This window comes from Heterodontus francisci, chromosome 4 (genome assembly GCF_036365525.1).
Source record: "Heterodontus francisci isolate sHetFra1 chromosome 4, sHetFra1.hap1, whole genome shotgun sequence".
Classification (NCBI taxonomy): Eukaryota; Metazoa; Chordata; class Chondrichthyes; order Heterodontiformes; family Heterodontidae; genus Heterodontus; species Heterodontus francisci.
Window position 1 is genome coordinate 4,288,320 of NC_090374.1, and position 24,488 is coordinate 4,312,807.

Genomic DNA, 24,488 nt, shown 5'->3' on the forward strand with positions numbered 1-24,488 from the left:
CACTGTCTGAGAGTGCGGTGGAGGCAGGTTCAGTGAGTGTTTAGGATCTGGAATGCACTGTCTGAGAGTGCGGTGGAGGCAAGTTCAGTGAGTGTTTAGGATCTGGAATGCACTGTCTGAGAGAGTGGTGGAGGCAGGTTCAGTGCGTGTTTAGGATCTGGAATGCACTGTCTGAGAGTGCGGTGGAGGCAGGTTCAGTGAGTGTTTAGGATCTGGAATGCACTGTCTCAGAGTGTGGTGGAGGCAGGTTCAGTGAGTGTTTAGGATCTGGAATGCAGTGTCTGAGAGTGTGGTGGAGGCAGGTTCAGTGTGTGTTTAGGATCTGGAAAGCACTGTCTGAGAGTGTGGTGGAGGCAGGTTCAGTGAGTGTTTAGGATCTGGAATGCACTGTCTGAGAGTGTGGTGGAGGCAGGTTCAGTGTCTGTTTAGAATCTTGAATACACTGTCTGAGAGTGTGGTGGAGGCAGGTTCAGTGAGTGTTTAGGATCTGGAATGCACTGTCTGAGAGTGTGGTGGAGGCAGGTTCAGTGAGTGTTTAGGATCTGGAATGCACTGTCTGAGAGTGTGGTGGAGGCAGGTTCACTGTGTGTTTAGGATCTGGAATGCACTGTCTGCGAGTGCGGTGGAGGCAGGTTCAGTGTGTGTTTACGATCTGGAATGCACTGTCTGAGAGTGTGGTGGAGGCAGGTTCAGTGTGTGTTTAGGATCTGGAATGCACTGTCTGAGAGTGTGGTGGAGGCCGGTTCAGTGAGTGTTTAGGATCTGGAATGCACTGTCTGAGAGTGTGGTGGAGGCAGGTTCAGTGAGTGTTTAGGATCTGGAATGCACTGTCTGAGAGTGTGGTGGAGGCAGGTTCAGTGAGTGTTTAGGATCTGGAATGCACTGTCTGAGAGTGCGGTGGAGGCAGGTTCAGTGAGTGTTTAGGATCTGGAATGCACTGTCTGAGAGTGCGGTGGAGGCAAGTTCAGTGAGTGTTTAGGATCTGGAATGCACTGTCTGAGAGTGTGGTGGAGGCAGGTTCAGTGAGTGTTTAGGATCTGGAATGCACTGTCTGAGAGTGTGGTGGAGGCAGGTTCAGTGAGTGTTTAGGATCTGGAATGCACTGTCTGAGAGAGTGGTGGAGGCAGGTTCAGTGAGTGTTTAGGATCTGGAATGCACTGTCTGAGAGTGCGGTGGAGGCAGGTTCAGTGAGTGTTTAGGATCTGGAATGCACTGTCTGAGAGTGCGGTGGAGGCAAGTTCAGTGAGTGTTTAGGATCTGGAATGCACTGTCTGAGAGTGTGGTGGAGGCAGGTTCAGTGAGTGTTTAGGATCTGGAATGCACTGTCTGAGAGTGTGGTGGAGGCAGGTTCAGTGAGTGTTTAGGATCTGGAATGCACTGTCTGAGAGAGTGGTGGAGGCAGGTTCAGTGAGTGTTTAGGATCTGGAATGCACTGTCTCAGAGTGTGGTGGAGGCAGGTTCAGTGTGTGTTTACGATCTGGAATGCACTGTCTGAGATTGCGGTGGAGGCAGGTTCAGTGAGTGTTTAGGATCTGGAATGCACTGTCTGAGAGAGTGGTGGAGGCAGGTTCAGTGAGTGTTTTGGATCTGGAATGCACTGTCTGAGAGTGTGGTGGAGGCAGGTTCAGTGAGTGTTTTGGATCTGGAATGCACTGTCTGAGAGTGTGGTGGAGGCAGGTTCAGTGAGTGTTTTGGATCTGGAATGCACTGTCTGAGAGTGTGGTGGAGGCAGGTTCAGTGAGTGTTTTGGATCTGGAATGCACTGTCTGAGAGTGTGGTGGAGGCAGGTTCAGTGAGTGTTTTGGATCTGGAATGCACTGTCTGAGATTGCGGTGGAGGCAGGTTCAGTGAGTGTTTAGGATCTGGAATGCACTGTCTGAGAGTGTGGTGGAGGCAGGTTCAGTGTCTGTTTAGGATCTGGAATGCAGTGTCTGAGAGTGTGGTGGAGGCAGGTTCAGTGTGTGTTTAGGATCTGGAATGCACTGTCTGAGAGTGTGGTGGAGGCAGGTTCAGTGAGTGTTTAGGATCTGGAATGCACTGTCTGAGAGTGCGGTGGAGGCAGGTTCAGTGAGTGTTTAGGATCTGGAATGCACTGTCTGAGAGTGTGGTGGAGGCAGGTTCAGTGTGTGTTTAGGATCTGGAATGCACTGTCTGAGAGTGTGGTGGAGGCAGGTTCAGTGTGTGTTTAGGATCTGGAATGCACTGTCTGAGAGTGTGGTGGAGGCAGGTTCAGTGAGTGTTTAGGATCTGGAATGCACTGTCTGAGAGTGTGGTGGAGGCAGGTTCAGTGTGTGTTTACGATCTGGAATGCACTGTCTGAGATTGCGGTGGAGGCAGGTTCAGTGAGTGTTTAGGATCTGGAATGCACTGTCTGAGAGAGTGGTGGAGGCAGGTTCAGTGAGTGTTTTGGATCTGGAATGCACTGTCTGAGAGTGTGGTGGAGGCAGGTTCAGTGAGTGTTTTGGATCTGGAATGCACTGTCTGAGAGTGTGGTGGAGGCAGGTTCAGTGAGTGTTTTGGATCTGGAATGCACTGTCTGAGAGTGTGGTGGAGGCAGGTTCATTGAGTGTTTAGGATCTGGAATGCACTGTCTGAGATTGCGGTGGAGGCAGGTTCAGTGAGTGTTTTGGATCTGGAATGCACTGTCTGAGAGTGTGGTGGAGGCAGGTTCAGTGAGTGTTTTGGATCTGGAATGCACTGTCTGAGAGTGTGGTGGAGGCAGGTTCAGTGAGTGTTTTGGATCTGGAATGCACTGTCTGAGATTGCGGTGGAGGCAGGTTCAGTGAGTGTTTAGGATCTGGAATGCACTGTCTGAGAGTGTGGTGGAGGCAGGTTCAGTGAGTGTTTTGGATCTGGAATGCACTGTCTGAGATTGCGGTGGAGGCAGGTTCAGTGAGTGTTTAGGATCTGGAATGCACTGTCTGAGAGTGCGGTGGAGGCAGGTTCAGTGAGTGTTTAGGATCTGGAATGCACTGTCTGAGAGTGCGGTGGAGGCAGGTTCAGTGAGTGTTTAGGATCTGGAATGCACTGTCTGAGATTGCGGTGGAGGCAGGTTCAGTGAGTGTTTAGGATCTGGAATGCACTGTCTGAGAGTGAGGTGGAGGCAGGTTCAGTGAGTGTTTAGGATCTGGAATGCACTATCTAAGAGTGCGGTGGAGGCAGATTCAATTGAGGCATTCAAAAGAGAACTGGATAATTATCTGAACAGGGAAAAATGCAGGGCTATGGGGAAAAGGCAGGGGAGTGGGACTTGGTGAGTTGATCTTACAAACAGCCAGCATGGAAACGATGGGTTGAATGGCCTCCTTGTGTGCTGTAACCATTCTATGATTGTATAATTCTATGAAAGAGGATCTCGAAGCTCATGATACTTCAGACTTTGTCAGACAAGGAGTAATGTAATAAAGACTGATTTATCTGTGGATTTATTGCTGTTAATTATTGACAGCCACATCCTGAGCCTGTGACATCTGCCAATTACAAAATGCTTCATGTTTTGGGAATTCTGCGTCGACTTGTTCCTGTATCCTCAGGAGGAGTGTTTGAAGATGTTTCCACTGAGAGTTCAGGGGAGCTGCTTGCAATTATTTCGCTTTCCACTGGCTTCCTCTGCAGAATGGCCTGAAAATCCTGCACCAATAAAACAGATACAGGTGAATGACAAAATTGCAGGCTGGGGTCGTTTCTGTATAAAGCATTTGACCGAGTGTGGCATCAAGAAGCCCTGGAGAAAAGGGGGTCAAAGGGAAAACTCTCTGCTGGTTAGAGTTGTACCTGGCATAAAGGAAGATGGTTGTGGTTGTTGGAGGTCTATCACCTCAGCTCCAGGACATCACTGCATGAGTTCCTCAGGGTAGTGTCCGAGGCCCAACCATCTTCAACTGCTTCATCATAAGGCCGGATGTGTTTTTGTCGATGATTGCACAGTATTCAGTACCATTCACAATTCCTCAGATACTGAAGCATTCTGTGCCCATATGCAGCAAGACCTGGACAACATTCAGGCTTGAGCTAATAAGTGGCAAGTAACATTTGTGCCACACAAGTGCCAGGTAATGACCATCTTCAACCACACCCCCTTGACACTCACTGGCATTACCATTGCCATCGAGTCAATATCGGGTGGGCTGGTGGGGGGCTGAGGGGGAGGGGGTGGGGTGCGTGGCAGTTGGGGCGTGAGGTGGGTTTTACCAATTACCGGAAGATGAGGTGGAGCACATATATCAGCAATAGTTGCAAGAGCAGGTCAGAGGCTGGATATTCTGTGACCCCCCTCAAGCTTCTCCACTGTTCTTTGATGTCACCTTGATAGACCGGAAACGGCAGCAGGAGAGAGAGAGAGAAACTGGAAAAGAACCTGAAAAGAGAGATGGAAGACACAGTGACAGAGTGAGATCTACAGAATAAAGGAGAGCACAAAGAGAAAAAAAAGAGAGAAATAAAAAGAGAGAGATGGAGAGAAAAAATGATCAGGCAGCTGGTGCATGGGAACACCACCACCCACAAGTTCTCCTCCAAGTCACACACAATCCTGACTTGGAATTTTATCACCGTTCCTTCACTGTCGCTGGGTCAAAATCCTGGAACTCCCTTCCTAACAGCACTGTGGCTATACCGACCTCACAAAGACTGCAACGGTTCAAGAAGTCAGCTCACCACCACCTTCTCAAGGGCAATTAGGGAAGGGCAATAAATGCTGGCCTGGCCAGTGACGCCCACATCCAATAAACAAATGAAAAAAGGAGTGACAGGGAGAGAGAGAGTTGTGTTGTGACACACTGAAACTTCAGAGAAAGAATGTGATTGTGACAAAAAGAGTCAGTGCAAGAGAGCAGAGAGACAGAGAGAGGGAGAGTAGTAACAGTGAATGAGTAGAGAGGAGAGAGAGTGAGAGAGAGACTGAGGAACAGAGAGATGAAGAGAGAGACAGGGAGACGGAGAGAGAGAGTGAGTGAGAGCTCTCCTTACATGCAGGGTGAATTTCAGAGTGCTCTTTATCAGGTCCATGATGAAAGGATGTTTCATTAAACTCTCGAATGGAACTGGCTCCAAGTTCTTTGATCCCAATTCCTTGTAAATTTGAGTTAAATGCTGAAAGAGAAAGGAAAGGCAATAAGAACAAGTTCCATGTGTAAATAGGTCGGGACACCATTGCCAACTGTCCAAACACAGCATAAACCCACCCACTAGACACAGGGGCTGACGATACAGAGCACAAATGGGCAGGTGCCCCAAACCCCGAATCAGTCTGCTCAGTCTGACTGGGCTGGTTACAGGAGCAAGGCGTCCCCCAGGCTCAAGGGTCATTACCTGCACACACTGACCAATACCGAGAGTCACTGAACGATACCTGGAGTCACGGACCAATACCTGGAGTCACTGACCAATACCTGGAGTCACTGACCATTACCTGGAGTCACTGACCAACACCTGGAGTCACGGACCAATACCGAGAGTCACTGAACGATACCTGGAGTCACTGAATGGTACCTGGAGTCACTGACCAATACCTGGAGTCACTGACCAACACCTGGAGTCACGGACCAATACCGAGAGTCACTGAACGATACCTGGAGTGACTGAATGGTACCTGGAGTCACTGACCAATACCTGGAGTAACGGACCAATACCGAGAGTCACTGGACGATACCTGGAGTCACTGAATGGTACCTGGAGTCACTGACCATTACCTGGAGTCACTGACCAACACCTGGAGTCACTGACCAATACCTGGAGTCACTGAATGGTACCTGGAGTCACTGACCAATACCTGGAGTGACGGACCAATACCGAGAGTCACTGAACGATACCTGGAGTCACTGACCAACACCTGGAGTCACTGACCAGCACCTGGAGTCACTGACTAGGACCTGGAGTCACTGACTAGGACCTGGAGTCACTGACCGGTACCTGCAGTCACTGACTAGGCCCTGCAGTCACTCACCATTACCTGGAGTCACTGACCGATACCTGGAGTCACTGACCGATACCTGGCATCACTGACCGATACCTGGAGTCACTGACCATTACCTGGAGTCACTGACCGATACCTGGCGTCACTGACCGATACCTGGAGTCACTGACCATTACCTGGAGTCACTGACCGATACCTGGCGTCACTGACCGATACCTGGAGTCACTGACCATTACCTGGAGTCACTGACCGATACCTAGAGTCACTGACCGATACCTGGCGTCACTGACCGATACCTGGAGTCACTGACCGATACCTGGAGTCACTGACCATTACCCGGAGTCACTGAACGATACCTGGAGTCACTGACCGATACCTGGAGTCACTGAACGATACCTGGAGTCACTGACCATTACCTGGAGTCACTGAACGATACCTGGAGTCACTGACCGATACCTAGAGTCATTGACCGGTACCTGGAGTCACTGAACGATACCTGGAGTCACTGACCGGTATCTGGAGTCACTGAACGATACCTGGAGTCACTGACCAGTACCTGGAGTCACTGAACGATACCTGGAGTCACTGAACGGTACCTGGAGTCACTGACCGGTACCTGGAGTCACTGACCATTACCTGGAGTCACTGAACGATACCTGGAGTCACTGACCGGTACCTGGAGTCACTGACCAATACCTGGAGTCACTGAACGATACCTGGAGTCACTGACCATTACCTGGAGTCACTGACCGATACCTGGAGTCACTGACCGATACCTGGAGTCACTGACCATTACCTGGAGTCACTGAACGATACCTGGAGTCACTGACCGGTACCTGGAGTCACTGAACGATACCTGGAGTCACTGACCGGTACCTGGAGTCACTGACCATTACCTGGAGTCACTGAACGATACCAGGAGTCACTGACCATTACCTGGAGTCACTGAACGATACCTGGAGTCACGGAACAATACCTGGAGTCACTGACCGGTACCTGGAGTCACTGACCGGTACCTGGAGTCACTGAATGATACCTGGAGTCACTGAACGATACCTAGAGTCACTGAACGATACCTGGAGTCACTGACCGGTACCTGGAGTCACTGACCATTACCTGGAGTCACTGACCGGTACCTGGAGTCACTGAACGATACCTAGAGTCACTGACCGGTACCTGGAGTCACTGACCGGTACCTGGAGTCACTGAACGATACCTGGAGTCACTGACCAATACCTGGAGTCACTGACCGGTACCTGGAGTCACTGACCGGTACCTGGAGTCACTGAACGATACCTGGAGTCACTGACCGGTACCTGGAGTCACTGAACGATACCTGGAGTCACTGACCGATACCTGGAGTCACTGACCGATACCTGGAGTCACTGAACGGTACCTGGAGTCACTGACCGGTACCTGGAGTCACTGAACGATACCTGGAGTCACTGACCGGTACCTGGAGTCACTGACCGGTACCTGGAGTCACTGAACGATACCAAGTGTCACTGACCGGTACCTGGAGTCACTGACCGGTACCTGGAGTCACATGAACGATACCTGGAGTCACTGAATGATACCTGGAGTCACTCACCGGTACCTGGAGTCACTGACCGGTACCTGGAGTCACGGACCAATACCTGGAGTCACTGAACGATACCTGGAGTCACTGAACGATACCTAGAGTCACTGACCATTACCTGGAGTCACTGACCGGTACCTGGAGTCACTGAACGATACCTAGAGTCACTGACCGGTACCTGGAGTCACTGACCGGTACCTGGAGTCACTGAACGATACCTGGAGTCACTGAACGATACGTGGAGTCACTGACCGGTACCTGGAGTCACTGAACGATACCTGGAGTCACTGACCGGTACCTGGAGTCACGGACCAATACCTGGAGTCACTGAACGATACCTGGAGTCACTGAACGATACCTAGAGTCACTGACCAACACCTAGAGTCACTGACCAACACCTAGAGTCACTGACCATTACCTGGAGTCACTGACCGGTACCAGGAGTCACTGACCAATACCTAGAGTCACTGACCAACACCTAGAGTCACTGACCATTACCTGGAGTCACTGACCGGTACCTGGAGTCACTGACCAATACCTAGAGTCACTGACCAACACCTGGAGTCACTGAACGATACCTGGAGTCACTGACAGCTACCTGGAGTCACTGACCAATACCTAGAGTCACTGACCAACACCTAGAGTCACTGACCATTACCTGGAGTCACTGACCGGTACCTGGAGTCACTGACCAATACCTAGAGTCACTGACCAACACCTGGAGTCACTGAACGATACCTGGAGTCACTGACAGATACCTGGAGTCACTGAACGATACCTGGAGTCACTGACAGATACCTGGAGTCACTGACCGGTACCTGGAGTCACTGAACGACACCTGGAGTCACTGACCGATACCTGGAGTCACTGAACGATACCTGGAGTCACTGACCAGTACCTGGAGTCACTGAACGATACCTGGAGTCACTGACCGATACCTAGAGTCACTGAACGATACCTGGAGTCACTGACCGGTACCTGGAGTCACTGAACGATACCTGGAGTCACTGACCGGTACCTGGAGTCACTGACCAATACCTGGAGTCACTGAACGATACCTGGAGTCACTGACCATTACCTGGAGTCACTGACCGATACCTGGAGTCACTGACCGATACCTGGAGTCACTGACCGATACCTGGAGTCACTGACCATTACCTGGAGTCACTGAACGATACCTGGAGTCACTGACCGGTACCTGGAGTCACTGACCATTACCTGGAGTCACTGAACGATACCTGGAGTCACTGACCGGTACCTGGAGTCACTGACCATTACCTGGAGTCACTGACCGGTACCTGGAGTCACTGACCAATACCTGGAGTCACTGAACGATACCTGGAGTCACTGACCATTACCTGGAGTCACTGACCGATACCTGGAGTCACTGACCGATACCTGGAGTCACTGACCATTACCTGGAGTCACTGACAGATACCTGGAGTCACTGACCGGTACCTGGAGTCACTGAACGACACCTGGAGTCACTGACCGATACCTGGAGTCACTGAACGATACCTGGAGTCACTGACCAGTACCTGGAGTCACTGAACGATACCTGGAGTCACTGACCGATACCTAGAGTCACTGACCGGTACCTGGAGTCACTGAACGATACCTGGAGTCACTGAACGATACCTGGAGTCACTGACCAGTACCTGGAGTCACTGAATGATACCTGGAGTCACTGACCGATACCTGGAGTCACTGACCGATACCTGGAGTCACTGACCATTACCTGGAGTCACTGAACGATACCTGGAGTCACTGAACGATACCTGGAGTCACTGACCGGTACCTGGAGTCACTGAACGATACCTGGAGTCACTGACCAGTACCTGGAGTCACTGAACGATACCTGGAGTCACTGACCGGTACCTGGAGTCACTGACCGATACCTGGAGTCACTGAACGATACCTGGAGTCACTGACCGGTACCTGGAGTCACTGACCATTACCTGGAGTCACTGAACGATACCTGGAGTCACTGACCATTACCTGGAGTCACTGAACGATACCTGGAGTCACTGACCAGTACCTGGAGTCACTGAACGATACCTAGAGTCACTGAACGATACCTGGAGTCACTGACCGATACCTGGAGTCACTGAACGATACCTGGAGTCACTGACCGGTACCTGGAGTCACTGACCATTACCTGGAGTCACTGAACGATACCTGGAGTCACTGACCATTACCTGGAGTCACTGAACGATACCTGGAGTCACTGACCAGTACCTGGAGTCACTGAACGATACCTAGAGTCACTGAACGATACCTGGAGTCACTGACCGGTACCTGGAGTCACTGACCATTACCTGGAGTCACTGACCGGTACCTGGAGTCACTGACCATTACCTGGAGTCACTGACCGGTACCTGGAGTCACTGACCGGTACCTGGAGTCACTGACCGGTACCTGGAGTCACTGACCGGTACCTGGAGTCACTGACCGGTACCTGGAGTCACTGAACGATACCTGGAGTCACTGACCGGTACCTGGAGTCACTGACCGGTACCTGGAGTCACTGAACGATACCTAGAGTCACTGACCGGTACCTGGAGTCACTGACCGGTACCTGGAGTCACTGAACGATACCTGGAGTCACTGAATGATACCTGGAGTCACTGACCGGTACCTGGAGTCACTGACCGGTACCTGGAGTCACTGAACGATACCTAGAGTCACTGACCGGTACCTGGAGTCACTGACCGGTACCTGGAGTCACTGACCGGTACCTGGAGTCACTGAACGATACCTAGAGTCACTGACCGGTACCTGGAGTCACTGACCAATACCTGGAGTCACTGACCGGTACCTGGAGTCACGGACCAATACCTGGAGTCACTGAACGATACCTGGAGTCACTGAACGATACCTGGAGTCACTGAACGATACGTGGAGTCACTGACCGGTACCTGGAGTCACTGAACGATACCTGGAGTCACTGACCGGTACCTGGAGTCACGGACCAATACCTGGAGTCACTGAACGATACCTGGAGTCACTGAACGATACCTAGAGTCACTGACCAACACCTAGAGTCACTGACCATTACCTGGAGTCACTGACCGGTACCTGGAGTCACTGACCAATACCTAGAGTCACTGACCAACACCTGGAGTCACTGAACGATACCTGGAGTCACTGACAGATACCTGGAGTCACTGACCGGTACCTGGAGTCACTGACCGATACCTGGAGTCACTGACCAATACCTGGAGTCACTGAACGATACCTGGAGTCACTGACCAATACCTGGAGTCACTGAACGATACCTGGAGTCACTGAACGATACCTGGAGTCACTGACCAATACCTGGAGTCACTGAACGATACCTGGAGTCACTGACCAATACCTGGAGTCACTGAACGATACCTGGAGTCACTGAACGATACCTGGAGTCACTGACCAATACCTGGAGTCACTGAACGATACCTGGAGTCACTGAACGACACCTGGAGTCACTGACCGATACCTGGAGTCACTGACCGGTACCTGGAGTCACTGACCGATACCTGGAGTCACTGACCAATACCTGGAGTCACTGAACGATACCTGGAGTCACTGACCAATACCTGGAGTCACTGAACGATACCTGGAGTCACTGAACGATACCTGGAGTCACTGACCAATACCTGGAGTCACTGAACGATACCTGGAGTCACTGAACGATACCTGGAGTCACTGACCAATACCTGGAGTCACTGAACGATACCTGGAGTCACTGACCGATACCTGGAGTCACTGACCAATACCTGGAGTCACTGACCGGTACCTGGAGTCACTGACCGATACCTGGAGTCACTGACCAATACGTGGAGTCACTGACCAATACATGGAGTCACTGACCGATACCTGGAGTCACTGACCGATACCTGGAGTCACTGAATGGTACCTGGAGTCACTGACCAATACCTGGAGTCACTGAATGGTACCTGGAGTCACTGACCAATACCTGGAGTCACTGAACGATACCTGGAGTCACTGAACGATACCTGGAGTCACTGACCAATACCTGGAGTCACTGAACGATACCTGGAGTCAGTGAACGATACCTGGAGTCACTGACCGATACCTGGAGTCACTGACCGATACCTGGCGTCACTGACCAATACCTGGAGTCACTGACCAACACGTGGAGTCACTGACCGGTACCTAGAGTCACTGACCAATACCTGGTGTCACTGACGATACCTGGAGTCACTGACCAACACCTGGAGTCACTGACCAGCACCTGGAGTCACTGACTAGGACCTGGAGTCACTGACTAGGACCTGGAGTCACTGACCGGTACCTGCAGTCACTGACTAGGCCCTGCAGTCACTCACCATTACCTGGAGTCACTGACCGATACCTGGAGTCACTGACCGATACCTGGCATCACTGACCGATACCTGGAGTCACTGACCATTACCTGGAGTCACTGACCGATACTTGGCGTCACTGACCGATACCTGGAGTCACTGACCATTACCTGGAGTCACTGACCGATACCTGGAGTCACTGACCGATACCTGGCGTCACTGACCGATACCTGGAGTCACTGACCGATACCTGGAGTCACTGACCATTACCTGGAGTCACTGACCGATACCTGGAGTCACTGACCGATACCCGGAGTCACTGAACGATACCTGGAGTCACTGACCGATACCTGGAGACACTGAACGATACCTGGAGTCACTGACCATTACCTGGAGTCACTGAACGATACCTGGAGTCACTGACAGATACCTAGAGTCAGTGAACGATACCTGGAGTCACTGAACGATACCTGGAGTCACTGACCAGTACCTGGAGTCACTGAACGATACCTGGAGTCACTGACCGATACCTAGAGTCACTGACCGGTACCTGGAGTCACTGAACGATACCTGGAGTCACTGACCGGTACCTGGAGTCACTGACCGGTACCTGGAGTCACTGACCAGTACCTGGAGTCACTGAACGATACCTGGAGTCACTGAACGATACCTGGAGTCACTGACCGGTACCTGGAGTCACTGACCATTACCTGGAGTCACTGAACGATACCTGGAGTCACTGACCGGTACCTGGAGTCACTGACCAATACCTGGAGTCACTGAACGATACCTGGAGTCACTGACCATTACCTGGAGTCACTGACCGATACCTGGAGTCACTGACCGATACCTGGAGTCACTGACCATTACCTGGAGTCACTGAACGATACCTGGAGTCACTGACCGGTACCTGGAGTCACTGACCGATACCTGGAGTCACTGAACGATACCTGGAGTCACTGACCGGTACCTGGAGTCACTGACCATTACCTGGAGTCACTGAACGATACCTGGAGTCACTGACCATTACCTGGAGTCACTGAACGATACCTGGAGTCACTGACCGGTCCCTGGAGTCACTGACCGGTACCTGGAGTCACTGACCGGTACCTGGAGTCACTGAACGATACCTAGAGTCACTGACCGGTACCTGGAGTCACTGACCGGTACCTGGAGTCACTGAACGATACCTGGAGTCACTGACCAATACCTGGAGTCACTGACCGGTACCTGGAGTCACTGACCGGTACCTGGAGTCACTGAACGATACCTGGAGTCACTGACCGGTACCTGGAGTCACTGAACGATACCTGGAGTCACTGACCGATACCTGGAGTCACTGACCGGTACCTGGAGTCACTGACCGGTACCTGGAGTCACTGAACGATACCTGGAGTCACTGACCGGTACCTGGAGTCACTGAACGATACCTGGAGTCACTGACCAATACCTGGAGTCACTGACCGGTACCTGGAGTCACTGACCGGTACCTGGAGTCACTGAACGATACCTGGAGTCACTGACCGGTACCTGGAGTCACTGAACGATACCTGGAGTCACTGACCGGTACCTGGAGTCACTGAACGATACCTGGAGTCACTGACCGGTACCTGGAGTCACTGACCGGTACCTGGAGTCATTGAACGATACCTAGAGTCACTGACCGGTACCTGGAGTCATTGAACGATACCTGGAGTCACTGACCGGTACCTGGAGTCACTGACTGGTACCTGGAGTCACTGACCGGTACCTGGAGTCACTGAACGATACCTGGAGTCACTGAATGATACGTGGAGTCACTGACCGGTACCTGGAGTCACTGAACGATACCTGGAGTCACTGACCGGTACCTGGAGTCACGGACCAATACCTGGAGTCACTGAACGATACCTGGAGTCACTGAACGATACCTAGAGTCACTGACCAACACCTAGAGTCACTGACCATTACCTGGAGTCACTGACCGGTACCTGGAGTCACTGACCGGTACCTGGAGTCACTGAACGATACCTGGAGTCACTGACCAACACCTGGAGTCACTGACCAATACCTGGAGTCACTGAACGATACCTAGAGTCACTGACCGATACCTGGAGTCACTGACCAATACCTGGAGTCACTGAACGATACCTGCAGTCACTGACCAATACCTGGAGTCACTGAACGATACCTGGAGTCACTGACCAACACCTGGAGTCACTGACCAATACCTGGAGTCACTGAACGATACCTAGAGTCACTGACCGGTACCTGGAGTCACTGACCGATACCTGGAGTCACTGAGCGATACCTGGAGTCACTGAGCAATACCTGGAGTCACTGAGCAATACCTGGAGTCACTGACCATTACCTGGAGTCACTGACTGGTCGCTGCAGTCACTGACCATTACCTGGAGTCACTGACCATTACCTGGAGTCACTGACCTATACCTGGAGTCACTGACCGATACCTGAAGTCACTGACCGATACCTGGAGTCACTGAGCGATACCTGGAGTCACTGAGCAATACCTGGAGTCACTGAGCAATACCTGGAGTCACTGACTGGTCGCTGCAGTCACTGACCATTACCTGGAGTCACTGACCATTACCTGGAGTCACTGACCTATACCTGGAGTCACTGACCATTACCTGGAGTCACTGAGCAATACCTGGAGTCACTGACCATTACCTGGAGTCACTGAGCAATACCTGGAGTCACTGACTGGTCGCTGCAGTCACTGACCATTACCTGGAGTCACTGACCAATACCTGGAGTCACTGACCATTACCTGGAGTCACTGAGGAATACCTGGAGTCACTGACTGGTCGCTGCAGTCACTGACCATTACCTGGAGTCACTGAGCGATACCTGGAGTCACTGACCATTACCTGGAGTCACTGACCATTACCTGGAGTCACTGAGCAATACCTGGAGTCACTAACCGGTACCTGGAGTCACTGACCGATACCTGGAGTCACTGACCGGTACCTGGAGTCACTGACCATTACCTGGAGTCACTGACCATTACCTGGAGTCACTGAGCAATACCTGGAGTCACTAACCGGTACCTGGAGTCACTGACCATTACCTGGAGTCACTGACCATTACCTGGAGTCACTGACCGATACCTGGAGTCACTGACCGGTACCTGGAGTCACTGACCATTACCTGGAGTCACTGAACGATACCTGGAGTCACTGACCGGTACCTGGAGTCACTGACCAATACCTGGAGTCACTGAACGATACCTGGAGTCACTGACCATTACCTGGAGTCACTGACCGATACCTGGAGTCACTGACCGATACCTGGAGTCACTGACCATTACCTGGAGTCACTGAACGATACCTGGAGTCACTGACCGGTACCTGGAGTCACTGACCGATACCTGGAGTCACTGAACGATACCTGGAGTCACTGACCGGTACCTGGAGTCACTGACCATTACCTGGAGTCACTGAACGATACCTGGAGTCACTAACCATTACCTGGAGTCACTGAACGATACCTGGAGTCACTGACCGGTACCTGGAGTCACTGACCGGTACCTGGAGTCACTGAACGATACCTAGAGTCACTGACCGGTACCTGGAGTCACTGACCGGTACCTGGAGTCACTGAACGATACCTGGAGTCACTGACCAATACCTGGAGTCACTGACCGGTACCTGGAGTCACTGACCGGTACCTGGAGTCACTGAACGATACCTGGAGTCACTGACCGGTACCTGGAGTCACTGAACGATACCTGGAGTCACTGACCGATACCTGGAGTCACTGACCGGTACCTGGAGTCACTGAACGATACCTGGAGTCACTGACCGGTACCTGGAGTCACTGAACGATACCTGGAGTCACTGACCAATACCTGGAGTCACTGACCGGTACCTGGAGTCACTGACCGGTACCTGGAGTCACTGAACGATACCTGGAGTCACTGACCGGTACCTGGAGTCACTGAACGATACCTGGAGTCACTGACCGGTACCTGGAGTCACTGAACGATACCTGGAGTCACTGACCGGTACCTGGAGTCACTGACCGGTACCTGGAGTCATTGAACGATACCTAGAGTCACTGACCGGTACCTGGAGTCATTGAACGATACCTGGAGTCACTGACCGGTACCTGGAGTCACTGACTGGTACCTGGAGTCACTGACCGGTACCTGGAGTCACTGAACGATACCTGGAGTCACTGAATGATACGTGGAGTCACTGACCGGTACCTGGAGTCACTGAACGATACCTGGAGTCACTGACCGGTACCTGGAGTCACGGACCAATACCTGGAGTCACTGAACGATACCTGGAGTCACTGAACGATACCTAGAGTCACTGACCAACACCTAGAGTCACTGACCATTACCTGGAGTCACTGACCGGTACCTGGAGTCACTGACCGGTACCTGGAGTCACTGAACGATACCTGGAGTCACTGACCAACACCTGGAGTCACTGACCAATACCTGGAGTCACTGAACGATACCTAGAGTCACTGACCGATACCTGGAGTCACTGACCAATACCTGGAGTCACTGAACGATACCTGCAGTCACTGACCAATACCTGGAGTCACTGAACGATACCTGCAGTCACTGACCAATACCTGGAGTCACTGAACGATACCTGGAGTCACTGACCAACACCTGGAGTCACTGACCAATACCTGGAGTCACTGAACGATACCTAGAGTCACTGACCGGTACCTGGAGTCACTGACCGATACCTGGAGTCACTGAGCGATACCTGGAGTCACTGAGCAATACCTGGAGTCACTGACCATTACCTGGAGTCACTGACTGGTCGCTGCAGTCACTGACCATTACCTGGAGTCACTGACCATTACCTGGAGTCACTGACCTATACCTGGAGTCACTGACCGATACCTGAAGTCACTGACCGATACCTGAAGTCACTGACCGATACCTGGAGTCACTGAGCGATACCTGGAGTCACTGAGCAATACCTGGAGTCACTGAGCAATACCTGGAGTCACTGACCATTACCTGGAGTCACTGACTGGTCGCTGCAGTCACTGACCATTACCTGGAGTCACTGACCATTACCTGGAGTCACTGACCATTACCTGGAGTCACTGAGCAATACCTGGAGTCACTGACCATTACCTGGAGTCACTGAGCAATACCTGGAGTCACTGAACGATACCTAGAGTCACTGACCGGTACCTGGAGTCACTGACCGATACCTGGAGTCACTGAGCGATACCTGGAGTCACTGAGCAATACCTGGAGTCACTGAGCAATACCTGGAGTCACTGACCATTACCTGGAGTCACTGACTGGTCGCTGCAGTCACTGACCATTACCTGGAGTCACTGACCATTACCTGGAGTCACTGACCTATACCTGGAGTCACTGACCGATACCTGAAGTCACTGACCGATACCTGAAGTCACTGACCGATACCTGGAGTCACTGAGCGATACCTGGAGTCACTGAGCAATACCTGGAGTCACTGACCATTACCTGGAGTCACTGACTGGTCGCTGCAGTCACTGACCATTACCTGGAGTCACTGACCATTACCTGGAGTCACTGACCTATACCTGGAGTCACTGACCATTACCTGGAGTCACTGAGCAATACCTGGAGTCACTGACCATTACCTGGAGTCACTGAGCAATACCTGGAGTCACTGACTGGTCGCTGCAGTCACTGACCATTACCTGGAGTCACTGACCAATACCTGGAGTCACTGACCATTACCTGGAGTCACTGAGCAATACCTGGAGTCACTGACTGGTCGCTGCAGTCACTGACCATTACCTGGAGTCACTGAGCGATACCTGGAGTCACTGACCATTACCTGGAGTCACTGACCATTACCTGGAGTCACTGAGCAATACCTGGAGTCACTAACCGGTACCTGGAGTCACTGACCGATACCTGGAGTCACTGACCGGTACCTGGAGTCACTGACCATTACCTGGAGTCACTGACCATTACCTGGAGTCACTGACCATTACCTGGAGTCACTGAGCAATACCTGGAGTCACTAACCGGTACCTGGAGTCACTGACCATTACCTGGAGTCACTGACCATTACCTGGAGTCACTGACCGATACCTGGAGTCACTGACCGGTACCTGGAGTCACTGACCGATACCTGGAGTCACTGACCGATACCTAGAGTCACTGACCATTACCTGGTGTCACTGAGCGATACCTGGAGTCACTGACCAATACCTGGAGTCACTGACTAGTACCTGGAGTCACTGACCGACACCAGTAGTCACTGACCAATACCTGGAGTCACTGACTAGTACCTGGAGTCACTGAACGATACCTGGAGTCACTGACCGATACCTGGAGTCACTGACCGATACCTAGAGTCACTGACCGGTACCTGGAGTGACTGACCAACACCTGGAGTCACTGACCAATACCTAGAGTCACTGACCGGTACCTCGAGTCACTGACCATTACCTGGTGTCACTGAGCGATACCTGGAGTCACTGACCAATACCTGGAGTCACTGACTAGTACCTGGAGTCACTGACTAGTACCTGGAGTCACTGACTAGTACCTGGAGTCACTGACCGACACCTGGAGTCACTGACCAACACCTGGAGTCACTGACCAATACCTGGAGTCACTGACTAGTACCTGGAGTCACTGACCGACACTTGGAGTCACTGACCAACACCTGGAGTCACTGACTAGTACCTGGAGTCACTGACCGACACCTGGAGTCACTGACCAACACCTGGAGTCACTGACCAATACCTGGAGTCACTGACTAGTACCTGGAGTCACTGACCGACACCTGGAGTCACTGACCGACACCTGGAGTCACTGACCAATACCTGGAGTCACTGACTAGTACCTGGAGTCACTGACTAGGACCTGCAGTCACTGACCAATACCTGGAGTCACTGACTAGTACCTGGAGTCACTGACTAGGACCTGCAGTCACTGACCAAAACCTGGAGTCACTGACCAATACCTGGAGTCACTGACTAGTACCTGGAGTCACTGACTAGTACCTGGAGTCACTGACCGACACCTGGAGTCACTGACCAACACCTGGAGTCACTGACCAATACCTGGAGTCACTGACTAGTACCTGGAGTCACTGACTAGGACCTGCAGTCACTGACCAATACCTGGAGTCACTGACCATTACCTGGAGTCACTGACTAGGACCTGGAGTCACTGACCATTACCTGGAGTCACTGACAAGGACCTGGAGTCACTGACCGGTACCTGGAGTCACTGACAAATACCTGGAGTCACTGACCGGTACCTGGAGTCACTGACCGGTACCTGGAGTCACTGACCGATACCTGAAGTCACTGACCGATACCTAGAGTCACTGACCGGTACCTGGAGTCACTGACCAATACCTGGAGTCACTGACCATTACCTGGAGTCACTGAGCAATACCTGGAGTCACTGACCGATACCTGGAGTCACTGACCGATACCTGGAGTCACTGAGCAATACCTGGAGTCACTGAGCAATACCTGGAGTCACTGACCGATACCTGGAGTCACTAACCGGTACCTGGAGTCACTGACCATTACCTGGAGTCACTGACTGGTCGCTGCAGTCACTGACCATTACCTGGAGTCACTGACTAGTACCTGGAGTCACTGACTAGTACCTGGAGTCACTGACTAGGACCTGCAGTCACTGACCAACACCTGGAGTCACTGACCAATACCTGGAGTCACTGACTAGTACCTGGAGTCACTGACCGACACCTGGAGTCAGTGACCAACACCTGGAGTCAGTGACCAACACCTGGAGTCACTGACCAATACCTGGAGTCACTGACTAGTACCTGGAGTCACTGACTAGGACCTGCAGTCACTGACCAATACCTGGAGTCACTGACCATTACCTGGAGTCACTGACCATTACCTGGATTCACTGACTAGGACCTGGAGTCACTGACCATTACCTGGAGTCACTGACTAGGACCTGGAGTCACTGACCGGTACCTGGAGTCACTGACAAATACCTGGAGTCACTGACCGGTACCTGGAGTCACTGACCGGTACCTGGAGTCACTGACCAATACCTGGAGTCACTGACCGGTACCTGGAGTCACTGACCATTACCTGGATTCACTGACTAGGACCTGCAGTCACTGACCAATACCTGGAGTCACTGTCCATTACCTGGAGTCACTGACTAGGACCTGGAGTCACTGACCATTACCTGGAGTCACTGACTAGGACCTGCAGTCACTGACTAGGACCTGCAGTCACTGACCAATACCTGGAGTCACTGTCCATTACCTGGAGTCACTGACTAGGACCTGGAGTCACTGACCATTACCTGGAGTCACTGACTAGGACCTGGAGTCACTGACCGGTACCTGGAGTCACTGACCATTACCTGGAGTCACTGACCAATACCTGGAGTCACTGACCGGTACCTGGAGTCACTGACCGATACCTGGAGTCACTGACCATTACCTGGAGTCACTGACTAGGATCTGGAGTCACTGACCATTACCTGGAGTCACTGACCGGTACCTGGAGTCACTGACCAATACCTGGAGTCACTGACCAATATCTGGAGTCACTGACCATTACCTGGAGTCACTGACTAGGATCTGGAGTCACTGACCATTACCTGGAGTCACTGACCGGTACCTGGAGTCACTGACCAATACCTGGAGTCACTGACCATTACCTGGAGTCACTGACCAGGACCTGCAGTCACTGACCATTACCTGGAGTCACTGACCAGGACCTGCAGTGACTGACCATTACCTGGAGTCACTGACCATTACCTGGAGTCACTGACCGGTACCTGGAGTCACTGACCGGTACCTGGAGTCACTGACCATTACCTGGAGTCACTGACCAATACCTGGAGTCACTGACCAGGACCTGCAGTCACTGACCAATACCTGGAGTCACTGACCGGTACCTGGAGTCACTGACTGGGACCTGCAGTCACTGACCGGTACCTGGAGTCACTAACCAGTACCTGCAGTCACTGACCGGTACCTGCAGTCACTGACCATTACCTGGAGTCACTGACCGGTACCTGGAATTACTGACCATTACCTGGCGTCACTGACCGGTACCTGGAGTCACTGACTAGGATCTGGAGTCACTGACTAGGATCTGGAGTCACTGACCATTACCTGGAGTCACTGACCAATACCTGGAGTCACTGACCGGTACCTGGAGTCACTGACCAATACCTGGAGTCACTGACCATTACCTGGAGTCACTGACCGGTACCTGGAGTCACTGACCATTACCTGGAGTCACTGACCAGGACCTGCAGTGACTGACCATTACCTGGAGTCACTGACCGGTACCTGGAGTCACTGACCATTACCTGGAGTTACTGACCATTACCTGGCCTCACTGACCATTACCTGGAGTCACTGACCAATACCTAGAGTCACTGACCGGTACCTCGAGTCACTGACCATTACCTGGTGTCACTGAGCGATACCTGGAGTCACTGACCAATACCTGGAGTCACTGACTAGTACCTGGAGTCACTGACCGACACCTGGAGTCACTGACCGACACCTGGAGTCACTGACCAAAACCTGGAGTCACTGACCAATACCTGGAGTCACTGACTAGTACCTGGAGTCACTGACCGACACCTGGAGTCACTGACCAAAACCTGGAGTCACTGACCAATACCTGGAGTCACTGACTAGTACCTGGAGTCACTGACCGACACCTGGAGTCACTGACCGACACCTGGAGTCACTGACCAAAACCTGGAGTCACTGACCAATACCTGGAGTCACTGACTAGTACCTGGAGTCACTGACCGACACCTGGAGTCACTGACCGACACCTGGAGTCACTGACCAACACCTGGAGTCACTGACGAGTACCTGGAGTCACTGACCGACACCTGGAGTCACTGACCAACACCTGGAGTCACTGACCAATACCTGGAGTCACTGACTAGTACCTGGAGTCACTGACCGACAACTGGAGTCACTGACCAACACCTGGAGTCACTGACCAATACCTGGAGTCACAGACCAGTACCTGGAGTCACAGACTAGTACCTGGAGTCACTGACTAGGACCTGCAGTCACTGACCAATACCTGGAGTCACTGACTAGTACCTGGAGTCACTGACTAGGACCTGCAGTCACTGACCAACACCTGGAGTCACTGACCAATACCTGGAGTCACTGACTAGTACCTGGAGTCACTGACCGACACCTGGAGTCACTGACCAACACCTGGAGTCACTGACCAATACCTGGAGTCACTGACTAGTACCTGGAGTCACTGACTAGGACCTGCAGTCACTGACCAATACCTGGAGTCACTGACCATTACCTGGAGTCACTGACTAGGACCTGGAGTCACTGACCATTACCTGGAGTCACTGACTAGGACCTGGAGTCACTGACCGGTACCTGGAGTCACTGACAAATACCTGGAGTCACTGACTAGGACCTGCAGTCACTGACCAATACCTGGAGTCACTGTCCATTACCTGGAGTCACTGACTAGGACCTGGAGTCACTGACCATTACCTGGAGTCACTGACTAGGACCTGCAGTCACTGACCAATACCTGGAGTCACTGTCCATTACCTGGAGTCACTGTCCATTACCTGGAGTCACTGACCGGTACCTGGAGTCACTGACCATTACCTGGAGTCACTGACCAATACCTGGAGTCACTGACCATTACCTGGAGTCACTGACTAGGATCTGGAGTCACTGACCATTACCTGGAGTCACTGACCAATACCTGGAGTCACTGACCGGTACCTGGAGTCACTGACCAATACCTGGAGTCACTGACCGGTACCTGGATGTCACTGACCATTACCTGGAGTCACTGACTAGGACCTGCAGTCACTGACCATTACCTGGAGTCACTGACCATTACCTGGAGTCACTGACCGGTACCTGGAGTCACTGACCTATACCTGGAGTCACTGACCATTACCTGGAGTCACTGACCGGTACCTGGAGTCACTGACCATTACCTGGAGTCACTGACCAGGACCTGCAGTGACTGACCATTACCTGGAGTCACTGACCGGTACCTGGAGTCACTGACCATTACCTGGAGTTACTGACCATTACCTGGAGTCACTGACCAATACCTGGAGTCACTGACCAGGACCTGCAGTCACTGACCATTACCTGGAGTCACTGACCAGGACCTGCAGTGACTGACCAATTACCTGGAGTCACTGACTAGGACGTGCAGCCACTGACCATTACCTGGAGGCACTGACCAATACCTGGAGTCACTGACCAATACCTGGAGTCACTGACCGGTACCTGGAGTCACTGACCATTACCTGGAGTTACTGACCATTACCTGGAGTCACTGACCAATACCTGGAGTCACTGACCAGGACCTGCAGTGACTGACCAATTACCTGGAGTCACTGACTAGGACGTGCAGCCACTGACCATTACCTGGAGGCACTGACCAATACCTGGAGTCACTGACCAATACCTGGAGTCACTGACCGGTACCTGGAGTCACTGACCATTACCTGGAGTCACTGACCAATACCTGGAGTCACTGACCAGGACCTGCAGTCACTGACCAATACCTGGAGTCACTGACCGGTACCTGGAGTCACTGACTGGGACCTGCAGTCACTGACCGGTACCTGGAGTCACTGACCATTACCTGGAGTCACTGACCATTACCTGGCGTCACTGACCGGTACCTAGAGTCACTGACCATTACCTGGCGTCACTGACCGGTACCTGGAGTCACTGACCATTACCTGGCCTCACTGACTAGTACCTGGAGTCACTGACCATTACCTGGAGTCACTGACTAGTACCTGGAGTCACTGACCATTACCTGGAGTCACTGACCGGTACCTGAAGTCACTGACCAATACCTAGAGTCACTGACCGGTACCTAGAGTCACTGACCATTACCTGGCCTCACTGACTAGTACCTGGAGTCACTGACCGTTACCTGGAGTCACTGACTAGTACCTGGAGTCACTGACCATTACCTGGAGTCACTGACCGGTACCTGGAGTCACTGACCATTACCTGGAGTCACTGACCATTACCTGGCGTCACTGACTAGTACCTGGAGTCACTGACCATTACCTGGCATCACTGACCAGTACCTGGAGTCACTGACCATTACCTGGCCTCACTGACTAGTACCTGGAGTCACTGACCATTACCTGGAGTCACTGACTAGTACCTGGAGTCACTGACCATTACCTGGAGTCACTGACCGGTACCTGAAGTCACTGACCAATACCTAGAGTCACTGACCGGTACCTAGAGTCACTGACCATTACCTGGCCTCACTGACTAGTACCTGGAGTCACTGACCGTTACCTGGAGTCACTGACTAGTACCTGGAGTCACTGACCATTACCTGGAGTCACTGACCGGTACCTGGAGTTACTGACCATTACCTGGAGTCACTGACCATTACCTGGAGTCACTGACCATTACCTGGCGTCACTGACCATTACCTGGAGTCACTGACCGGTACCTGGAGTCACTGACCATTACCTGGCGTCACTGACCGGTACCTGGAGTCACTGACCATTACCTGGAGTCACTGACCATTACCTGGCGTCACTGACCATTACCTGGAGCCACTGACCGGTACCTGGAGTCACTGACCATTACCTGGAGTCACTGACCGGTACCTGGAGTCACTGACCATTACGTGGAGTCACTGACCATTACCTGGAGTCACTGACCATTACCTGGAGTCACTGACC

At 52.2% G+C, this 24,488-nt stretch overlaps 1 protein-coding gene across 3 annotated transcripts in view; it reads right to left on the reverse strand.

Annotated features, from left to right (window-relative positions):
* Positions 1 to 3,420: 3,420 nt before the first annotated feature.
* spef2 (sperm flagellar 2) overlaps positions 3,421 to 24,488 on the reverse strand; it is an 849,051-nt gene continuing 827,983 nt past the window's right edge. For all 3 annotated transcript variants that reach the window (XM_068029096.1, XM_068029094.1, XM_068029095.1), the window contains 2 exons: positions 4,969 to 5,091; positions 3,421 to 3,630 (listed from right to left, as the gene is read on the reverse strand). In XM_068029096.1, the coding sequence (XP_067885197.1) occupies positions 3,490 to 3,630; positions 4,969 to 5,091 (264 nt within the window). In that variant the 3' untranslated portion in view covers positions 3,421 to 3,489. The remainder of the gene's footprint in view (positions 3,631 to 4,968; positions 5,092 to 24,488) is intronic.